Source organism: Mus pahari, chromosome 4 (assembly GCF_900095145.1).
Source record: "Mus pahari chromosome 4, PAHARI_EIJ_v1.1, whole genome shotgun sequence".
Lineage (NCBI taxonomy): Eukaryota > Metazoa > Chordata > Mammalia > Rodentia > Muridae > Mus > Mus pahari.
The window spans coordinates 138911796-138922917 of record NC_034593.1 but is presented as its reverse complement, the minus strand read 5'-3'; the positions used below and the strand labels follow the sequence as shown (position 1 = coordinate 138922917).

Here is an 11122-nt window from a genome sequence, read left to right as displayed (position 1 = left end):
GTGTGTGTACGCTCACGTGTGAGTGGAGAGGTCAGACGACACGTTGAGGAGGGTTGGTTCTTGTGTGTGTGTGTGTACGCTCACGTGTGAGTGGAGAGTCAGACGACACGTTGAGGAGGGTTGGTTCTCTCCGTGTGTGTGTGTGTGTGTGTGTGTGTGTGTGTGTGTGTACGCTCACGTGTGAGTGGAGAGGTCAGATGACACGTTGAGGAGGGTTGGTTCTTGCCTTCTGCCATGTTGTTTCTGGGGATTGAATTCAGGTCGTCAGGCTTTGCTGTTAGCGAACACTTCCACCTGTGAGCCGTCTCACGGGCACTACAGCTTGTGTTCTTAAGAAATTGGAATGGTTGTTTCCTAGACCTCTTTATAACATGGACTCTGTTTGCATCCTTAAGTGTTATTTGATGTGTACTGCTTTCCCCAGTACAAAAACAGTTAGCTGAGTTCAGAGAAATATTGCAAAGTGGATTCTACTTCATAGGTGGTGTGCCATCTACAGGTGTATAGTGTCGGGTTTTCTTGATTTCAATAGTGTTCAGTGTGAGAATCATTTATTTATTAGAGTGAAGGTAGTGATGTTCTCTTCCCATCATTCTTCATCATGTCCCTATGGAGAGAAATTCTTCCATGCCCACTCTCTGATTTCATAGTGGTACACATAAATACAAAGGAAAAACAGGATATACAAACAAGCTTGAATTTTTTGTCTGCTTTATGAACTTTTGAAAATAATAAGTTGTCTTCTGAATACTTGCCATCAATTATGTTGTTAATTTATTATCATTGTGAATTTCACACAAACTAACTATATTTGATATATTTTGATACATTATAGTTTTTCCATTTTGCAATGCTGGCACCAATAGGGACTTTACAAGTTAAATCCCAGGTCCTTTGACAGAGACACAGTCTTTCTGTGTTTCTTGCTCTGTGGTGTACTGGGTACCCCAACCACATCTTAAATGTTTCCTATCCTGCAGGGTGAATCAGTTGTTTCTTCACAAAGCCTTGGCTTGTAGCATTAGAAAAATTGTTGCTACTTTGTTGGTAAATTTTTTTCTTACACTTTTCAGGGAAACATAATTTTTTTCTGATAAGATATCTTATAAATTCATAAATATGTATTAAAATCCTGGACTTGAGAATTTTAATTTTTTCTAATTATATTTTACTGACTTCCTTTTAATTTGAGAATTTTTATTCTCAAACAGTAGAGTTGATAGAATATCGTATCAACTAATTTCTTCATCTTACACAGTAACCTCAGAACAGACTCCATTATTAGTTTAAGCCACCTAATTTTAATATAATCATATTTAATATTACTTAGTAAAGTAACAATCAAATCTGGATATAAAGTAACAATACTAGAAGACTTTTATACCATGTTGGGCATGCATCATATAAGGATGGGGCATATATTCTAATTACATTGTGTTTTGCAGTCAGACAGAAACAATTTGACTTTGTACTTATTACATCTAAGTACCATATTTAATTTGATATATGGATTTATCAATTAATGAATTGATCTTCTTTCTGTTTATCCAAACAAATCCCTTTGTTTTTCCTTTAAGAAATCATAACAGATTTATGACTTTCTTCTCCTTTGCAGCATCAAAGAAAATACATACATCATTGTATTTCCTTCTGTTTTAGGGAAATGGTAGTTAATATGGTTTATTGATATACTGCTCTTTTGTTGTGAGAATAGGCTTACATTCAAGATGCTGTGTGGATACTGTGCTGTCTTTATACCGTCTTCTCTGTGAGACACACCCAGGCAGAACAATTTGCATCATGAAACGCCCTTCCTCTTAATACACTGTGTGATGACTCCACCTTCCTCTCCAAATGCTCTGACTTCCGTTTTCATACACGTGGTTTCTGTTATTTAAAGCACTAGCTGCGACAGTCTTATTCACTTTCTTGAGAATTTTATTGCATTATAGCCCTTACACTCTGTATCCCTTGATCAGAGATGCTTTATTAGGCTGTGTAAAAGAGCCAGTACCCACTTGTGAAATTACTTTCTTCTCCATCTTATGATTAGCCTCTCAGCATCAGGGATCTGTGCATTTTCAAATGCACAGGACTGGAGTATCATTTATAAGCAAACACTGTAACTTCTACCTTCTTATATATTTTACAGTTCGATTCCATGAAACCAATCACATCAAACCATCCGAAATATACCCATGACCCACTGCTGAAGGACAGAATTCACTGTGTAGTTTTTGTGTTTGATATCAATTCTTTTGAAATGCTCTCTTCTGAGCTGGTGGCAAAGATCATGAAAATTCGAAGAGACTTGATAAAACATGGTGAGTGTTATTTTATTTTGCTACTGAAGGTAACTGACTGGACTTTACAGCAAAATTTTGGGGAGTAAGATGAAGGACTACAGTGCTTGCAAGTGGGCGTCTTTCTGGATCATTTCCATGGTTACATCTCGGTGAGCTCTCAACAGCTTCATGATCATGCACATGTGACTTAAACTCAATTTCCACCAATACCTTAAAATGATGTAATGATAGGACCTCCCTCTGAATATTTTGACTGTAGATATTACACAAAGTGAAGAAAAGCCACCCCTGTTCACACACTGCTTCATATTTTGTCACGTAGTTTTTAGCCAGGGGTTACATTTTTTCTTTTGGACCTTAAAGGATTAGAATATAGATAGCGATAGTTTAGAAAAAAGGCCAGCATGTAAGATGTCTAGTGGAGAAAGGCACCAGGAAGGCGGAAGGGAGCACAAGCTGCTAGTTCCCGTGCCAATTCTGGCTTCTCTTGGTTTTATGCATCAGAGTTGAAAAGAGTTCATCACAAATTTGGCTAAGAAGCAAGGAATGATTGTCTCGCCTGCTCACTGAAACGAAAAGGTTTAAAAACTTAGATAAGGACTTTTTTTTTGTCAATACCATGAAATAGTAAAACATTATTCATGATGAATGATGTTTTCTCTCACTGTTGGAGAAGTCCCATATTTTATAAGTTTTTTTCCAGTCCCTATTAAGACAGCACATTTAGGATTGAATAGCAATTGGCAATAATATGGGGTAAATTTTAGGTTTTTGCAAAATGTGGTCTCTAGTGAAGTTTCATTTCTTAGCTTGGGATGAAGGGTACATTGCATACAAAAGAAGCTCCAGTGTATGGTGTGTGCATGTGTGAAGTGGAGGGGGCATTGGAGGTAGAAAAATCCCTAAATCTAAAGTTGGCCTATTACCTGCTAGCAGCAAAACTGATAACTTACTAAGTTGAACATGTTGTTGATGTCTGTAAGTATAAAACCCTATATATCTCTTCAACACAGGCATTCTGCATTTGGCTTTACTTACACATGTGGATAGACTGGATCAGATTACAAAAGATGACCTGACAGACATATACAACTATAGTCCTGTGAAATCCAAGGTAATACATAAACAGTTCTTTGAGGAATGTTGATGTACATATACTTAACCTCATATAAATAACAAGAAATATATTAAACTGGAGAAGAATTAAAATAATTACTGGAATAGTTAGGACACACTTCCCAGGCTTAAAATATTAAGAAACCATAAACTTATCTTTGTTTTGAACTTAATGTTTAATTACATTTGCTGCAATTTAATTTAATTCAACACATTTTCATCAATTTATTTATGATCAAACCAATATTATAGCCTCTATTCTCATACACAGATAATGAATACAATTATTGTACTAAAAAAATCTTATAATTTTATAGATAGAGGTGAGGTTAAAGAAAAACACACAAAGGACTATGACATGGTTACATATAAAAATATCACGTAAGAATGGTGACAATAACGTGTCCTGATGGTTCGAAGGAGAAAAAAAGGCACAGGGGATGATTTTTTATTGCAAGGTGACATTGAGAGATAGTGTCTAAGCATTTTAATAAGAGAAAAGGAAAAAGGAGAAAGTGATTCAGTCAAGGGAAGTTGAAATTAATGTATTGAAGGATGAGAAGGTAGCATGTCTGAGATGGATGGGGTCCTCAATGTAGGGGACATCTAGGTATTTGAAGGAGACAGAAAGGCAGAAGCTGAAGCTGGCAAGGATGACACTTCATATTATGATTTTACATCTTAGAGCATCATAGACATTATAAACTCACCATATATTCAACCTTAAGATTTCTTTAAATTCTTTAGAATAGACTGGAAGCAAAATATGGCAGAGGTTGGATAACAAGTTGTAGGCGTGTCGAGACAGGCCATACTTATGCACCACTACCTATGTGGTGGATTTTTCTTACTGAATCATACTACCAATCCTAGGAGATAGGTGAAAATAACATTGTGTGGCAGATGAGAAGGCAATACAAACTAGAAGCAAGGCTTTGTCAATGTTTATTAATAGTGCTAAGAAATGACAATGCTGTATTGGGAACCTAGGTGATCTGTATTCAGGAAGAGCTAATCTAAGCAAGAATTAATCATTAAACTGGTCTAATAAAATTGGTCTATCCTGGACATGCCTTGGAAAGGAAATTTAAATTTCTAGACACTAGCCCATGCATGTTCAAATTGCTCCAGCTTCATAGGAATCCTGTAGATCAGGAGTCATCATTCCCTTAGTTTGCTGCCTTCCACATGTCCCTGCTTCAGTACTCTATACGAGCGCAGACACTATTTAGGATCATCTGACCTCATGTTCCCTGCTCATGTCAAGGTTTCTAGTCACTCCTATACCAGCACTAATGACTGGTCCTCATGTTATTGACCTTACTCTGTCCTTCTCCTTTCTCTCTTGTCAATGCCTTCTTACTCATGCTCCTCAGAACCCCACTCCTTTTGTTTATCTTTTTATCTTTTCCTCTCCTTCTTTCTCTCCCTCCTTTTCCTTACATTCCTTTGTCTCCAGTTTTGTTTCCCTTACCTTCCTGTTACATTTCTTTTTGAAGAGTTCTTATCTTTTCCATATAGTGTATTTTGATCATATTTTCCCTTCCTCCAGTTCATTATATTTATTTGCACCTCCATACCCACTCACCTTTATGCTCTTTCTCATTCAAATAAAATAAAATAAAATAAAATAAAATAAAATAAAATAAAATAAGGAATCACAAAAAATCAAACCAAGCATAGCAAATACTCTTTCTGGCAATACATTAAAAACTTCACAAAACAAAAATGAAAAAAAAAAAAAAAGAAGCAGGTAAAAGATCAATAAGGGCTGGTGAGATGGCTCAGTGGGTAAGAGCTCCCGACTGCTCTTCCAAAGGTCTGGAGTTCAAATCCCAGTCAACCACATGATGACTCATAATCATCTGTAACAAGATCTGACACCCTCTTCTGGAGTGTCTGAAGACAGCTACAGTGTACTTACATATAATAAATAAAAATCTAAAAAATAAAATCAATAAGACAAAAAAAAGCCAATACAAAATAAAACAAAACCCAAACAAATAGATGAACAAAATAAAAAGTAATGAAGTTCATTTGGGTTGGTCAGCTGTTCCTGGGCATGGGCCCACCATAGAATGAGGTTGATAAACCCAGTGACACTTGATTGGAGAAAACTGAGTTTTGTTGTTGCCAATAGGCATCAGTTCCAGAGAGCTCCTTAGTTAGGCATGGGATCCTATGTTCACTCCCCTTTCTCAGGGCTATTATTCATTCTGGATTGAGTCTATGTAGACCTTAGGCACTCTGCCACATTCTCCGTGACTTAATATATGTGTCAATGTCATGTTGTATCTAAAAGACACTTGATTATTGTAGTCATCTATCACTTCTATTTCTTACAATCTTTCTGTCTCCTCTTCTGCATAGGTTGATCTCTGAGTCTTGAGGGGAGGAGTCTGATGAAAACATCCCATTTAGGGCTGAGTGCTCCAAAGTCTCTCTCATTCTCTGTATGTTGTATAGTTTTGTTTCTCTGTGTTAATTCTCATTTACCGTAACAAGAAGCTTCTTGGATGTGGACTGAGTAAGGCACTGTTCTACAAGTCTAACAGAATATCATAATGAGTCATTTTATTGCTTTGTTCCTTTAGCAGAATAATAGAATGAAGGTTTTCTCCTAGGCCCGTGACCTATCTAGTCTCAGGTTCTTGGCCACTTTAGTTGGGCCAAGGATGGTTTCCTTCTCATGGAGTGTGCCATAAATCCAATTCAAAAGTGGTTGGTTACTCCCATAACATTTGTGTCATGATTAAGTCTATATATCTTGCAGGAAGGTCACTGCTGTAGCTCACAAGAATTGTAGCTGGAAGATTTGATAACTGTTTTTCTCCTCCAGTTGTATACAGAGTACGTACCTTCTAGTACCATGAATGCTAGTCTATAGGAGTGAAGCTTTTAGTTAGGCACCAGCTCAACTTCTCTGTGGTGTTCTATGATATAAATAGGTGTCTTAATCAATTAGGAATTACTATCAAATTGTGGAATGAAACTAATAGTATGGCAGTGGCCTGTGATTTGGGGGAGCAATCTATGGAACTCTACTGGCCAATGACTCAAAAAGATGTAACTGATTTCTGGCATGGGACATTTAACTTGGCATAAGATGTCTTATTTATAAATATATAAAATTTAGAAATCTTATACTTACTAATTTTATACCTTAGTAGATTAAAAATTTCTAAGTCTTTCTATATTGTTTTTCAGTTTGCCTTTAAATTGTCCTTCCTCATAATCCCTCCTTTACCCTTTCCTCCCATCCCCCTCTCTATTTAACCTTCCTATTCTAGTTTCCTCTTTATCCCTCCATGACACTATACTAGATTTTTCAGTCCTTGGGAGATTTCCTCCTTTACATTTTATCCCTTTACTAGGCACCTAATCTATGTGGTTATTCAGATTGTAGCACACATATCAAAACCTTAAAGGTAACATGCACATACAAGAGAAAACATACAATATTTGTCTTTTAGGATCTGGATTACTGCACTCATGATATTTTTCTGGCTCCACTTATTTAGCTGTATATTTCATAATTTCATTTTCTTAACAGCTGGATAATATTCCATTGCATAAAGATACCACATTTTCATTACCCATTCATCATTTGATGGACATGTAGGTTGTTTCTAATTTCTGGTTATTATGAGTAGAGGAGCAATGAACATGGATAAGAAAATGTCTCTAGGGAAACATGGAGTCCTTTGGAAATTTGCCTGAGAGTGGTCTAGATGGAGTTTGAGGTGGATCCATTTCCAGCTTCCTGAGGAGACACCACACTAGTCTCTTTAGTGGTTGTACCGGTTTGTTCCCTTACCATGAATGAATAAGTGATCCCTTTCTCCACACCCTTGCCACCATGAACTGTCATTTGTTTTATTGCTCTTGATCATTATGACTGGGGTAAGATGAAGTTTCAAAGTGGTCTTGATATGTACTTTCCTAATGGCTAAAGATGCTGGAACATTTCTTGAAGCTCTTCCTAGTTACTTGTGTTTCATCTATTGAGAACTCTTTGTTTAGTTCTGTACTCCATTTTTAATTGCTTTTTTTGATGCCCAGATTTTTTGTCTCTGTTTTTCATTGTTTTTTAAAATATATTTTAGATATCAACCCTCGATCAGAAGTATAATTGTAAAAGATTTTTTCCTATATGCAGGCTGCTAGTTTACCCAAATGATGGTGTCCTTTATCATACAAAAAAGCTTTTAAATTTCACGAGATCACATTTATGAGTTTTTGGTCTTAGAGTCTGTGCCAATGTATTCTTCCCAGAGTCTTTTCCTGTGCCATGAGTTTAAGGCTAGGCCCCAACTCCTCTTCTATCAGATTCAGTGTATCTGGTCTTAAATTGATGAACAAAATTCAGTTTGGAGTTGTTTGTATGGAGTGGTGAATATGGAACAGTTTTTATTCTTCTACATGCAGTCACCTAGTTTGACCAGTCCTACTTGTTGAAGATGCTGTCTTTTTTTTCCAGGGTGCATTTCTGACTTCTTTATCAACAATCAGTTTTATCAACAATCCATATGTGTGGGTGGATTTATGTCTAGGTCTTCAGTGTGATCTCATTGATCAGTGTGTCTGGTTTTCTTGCCAATACTATGCTTATTTTATTACTGTAGCCCGGTAATACAACTTCAGATCTGGGGTGGTGTTATTCCCATCTCTTGTTTTTCAGGATTGTTTTTGTGATCTTATTTTGCTTTTTTTTTTTTTCCCCCCTTTGGTATGTGTACTTCCATATGAAGTTAGATAGGCTTTCCATTTCTGTGAACAATTATGTTGAAATTTTGCTGGTGATTGGATTAAATTTGTAGTTTGGTTTTGGTGCGATAGCCATTTTCACACTATCAATCAGAGCATGTCATTTGTTTGTAATTCATGTTGAGTATACGAATGCATTTTAAATAAGACGTCAGTGATACTGGAAGTTGATATAAAATTCTTCAAGAAATTACCACAGAGGATCTGACCTTTGATTTTTAAAACTATAGAAAAATGATCACCAAGCTCTTAGCTCTTATTACTTCTCTTATACTTTATGTTGGCATTAGAGATTTTTACTATGTTGAGACACCTGAGAGGTTGTGCGCACATGTCTGTGTTGGGGTGCATGTGTGTTCATGCTTATATGTATATAATTGCATACATGTATGGAAGCCCTAATTCAATGTTAGGTGTCTTCTCAATTGATCTCCACCTCACTTTCTGAGACAAAGATTCTCACTGAAATTGGAACATGCTTACCTGGTTGGAATGGTAGGCCAGTAAGTCCGTAGGCCCTTCTGTCTCTTGCTTAACACTAATATATGTTTAACACGTGTCTTCATGGATCAAACTCTGGTCCTCCATTTTACACAGCTCTGGGTTTCCAATTTTGTATTTCAGCTGGAGGTATTCCACAGAGTCTTTGGTTTTGCCTTATCTGACATCTTGGTGGTGAGTAATTATGTCTCAGAGTGGCAGCTGGACCCAGTGAAGGACATGCTGATCCTCTCGGCACTGAAAGAGATCCTGTATACCGCAAATGAATTCTTAGAGGATTTGCCTTTGAACAAAGAAGTAGACTGATGATCTCGGAGCTTGACGGTATCATCAACTTGGCCAATTCTTGTCTGGGTCTGTTGATTACCTGCTAGGTCTGTTTCTTTAGGCTGTTGGCATGTGAGTAGCCCTGACCTTTAATCCACTGGTTGAATGTATTTTCCTCTGTTTATTTCCTTCCTGATATCTTCCTCAAATCTGTCTTGGAAGATCCATATAACTTCACTCTTGTTTTAAAAAAGAAAATCATGAAATGATTTATGTCCTTTGTCCATTTCTTTTAATCTGGGATGCTTTGCTTGAGACCTAGAACTGGGTTGGATCAACACTGTCTCTCATTAGATATGACCTTATAGGATCCACCCCTTCCCTAGGACCAAATATATCTGATGTAATACATACATACATAAAATATATTATGCATATAATATACAGTTCAAATTCATATACATAAATTTATATGATTGTATAAATATCTAGGAACCAAAAATGAGGAAAATATTGTTTTTTCAGATCAGTCTAACTTGCTTAATAGATTATTTTTAGTTGCATACACTTACTTGGGAAAAACCTAGCTTTTTACTTTGTAGCTGAAAGAAGTTCCATCATGTGTAGACAGTACATTTTCTGGATTCATTCCTCCATCATCACATACCTAGTTAGCATCCATCCTTAGTTATTGTAAACAGTGACACACACACACACACACACACACACACACACACACACATATAAAAGTATTTTGTGATACTTTTAGCTTCACTTTTGTCTCCTGACCCCTGACCTCATTTATTTCTGCTTCATTTAGTGTAGTTCCTCCTAGGTAGATATTTATCACTTCAGATTATAGACTCACTATGACTTTAAGTATGTTCTATTATCAAACTGCACATGTGCTACACTGTTACCATTAGAGAGTAAACATTTACTTTATTCAAATCTTATTCCATCCCGTTAAAGCACTATATTATGTTCATTTACTGCTAATTCTGAAAGGACTGGGAATGAACATCTCTTCCTGCTGGCTTGCAGTCTGACTCCGTATCCTGAGTTTTGCTAGTTCTCTTTCTTGTGGCATGCAGGGTTCTAGCCAGGATGAGCTTAGTTCTGCTTGCTTCTCATTAAAAACCCACTGGGAACATTTTGTTTATCTTTTCTTAGATATCAGAAGAAAAATGTTACAATGTTGCAAAAAAAGAAAGAAAGAAAAAGGAGAGACCTTATCATATGTTAATAATGAATTCATCAAGAGCATAGTGAAAGAACAGGGAATGAAGGCACAGAGACTGGAGTGTGGAGACTTGGAACTGTGCCAGGGGAAAAGCACACAAACAAGATTACAGTGCTCTTGATGGAAAGATGAGCAAGATAAAAACAATCGCTATAAAGACCAATCACAATTCTGTTGGATTTATATTCTGTATCGATGAAAAAATAAAATAGTTAATTGTTTAAAACCTCAATTCTAACTGAAGTATGTGTCATTTATTTTTAAGCTCTACATTGTGGTTATGGGTTAAAAGTGACAAAACTCAACCTGGACCACATGGATAAGAAGATGACTATGTTAGAGACCTAGGATAGGAAAAAAAACAATAAAGTGATTCCCAACGATATTCTGATGTAGTCATGGAGCAGTACCTAGCTCAATAGCCAGCAGAACGGTTTCCTTCAGCCGCTGATGGGAGTGATGCAGAGACCTGCAGCCAAACATTAGATAGAGGCAAAATGGGAGAACTTCATTGGTCCCTCCCCTTGGAGCCTCAGGAACCAAGAGGAAGAAGATGAGTTGTAGAAGCCAGAGGGGTTGGGACCCAAGGTCCACAGAATAACTAAGTTGGATTCATCGAGGCTTACAGAGGCTGAAGTGGCAATCCTGGGGCCTGCATGGATCTGTGTAAGGTCCTTTGCATATATGTCATGGTTGTCAGCTTGGTATTTTTGTGGGACTCCTAACAGTGGGCGTGGGGCCATGTCAGATTCTTTTGCCCACACTGGGGGTCTTTTTCCTCCTTCTGGGTTGCATTGCTCAGTCCTGATTTGACTGAGGGTCTTTTTCCTCCTTCTGGGTTGCATTGCTCAGTTCTGATTTGAGAGTATGTGGCTTGTCTTATTGCATCTTGCTGTGCTGTGTTCAGTTGCTATCCCTGGGA

General features: G+C 37.0%; 1 protein-coding gene across 3 annotated transcripts in view; it reads left to right on the top strand.

The window, feature by feature from the left end:
- Positions 1-10428, top strand: part of Ifi44 (interferon induced protein 44) — an 18626-nt gene extending 8198 nt beyond the window's left edge. The window contains exons 6-9 of one of the 3 annotated variants that reach the window (XM_029537698.1): positions 2153-2324; positions 3320-3420; positions 8814-9014; positions 10131-10421. In XM_029537698.1, the coding sequence (XP_029393558.1) occupies positions 2153-2324; positions 3320-3420; positions 8814-8996 (456 nt within the window). In that variant the 3' untranslated portion in view covers positions 8997-9014; positions 10131-10421. Of the gene's footprint in view, positions 1-2152; positions 2325-3319; positions 3421-8813 lie in introns of all 3 variants that reach the window. The other 2 variants (XM_021196730.2, XM_029537699.1) reach the window with 2 other exon arrangements.
- Positions 10429-11122: the final 694 nt, after the last annotated feature.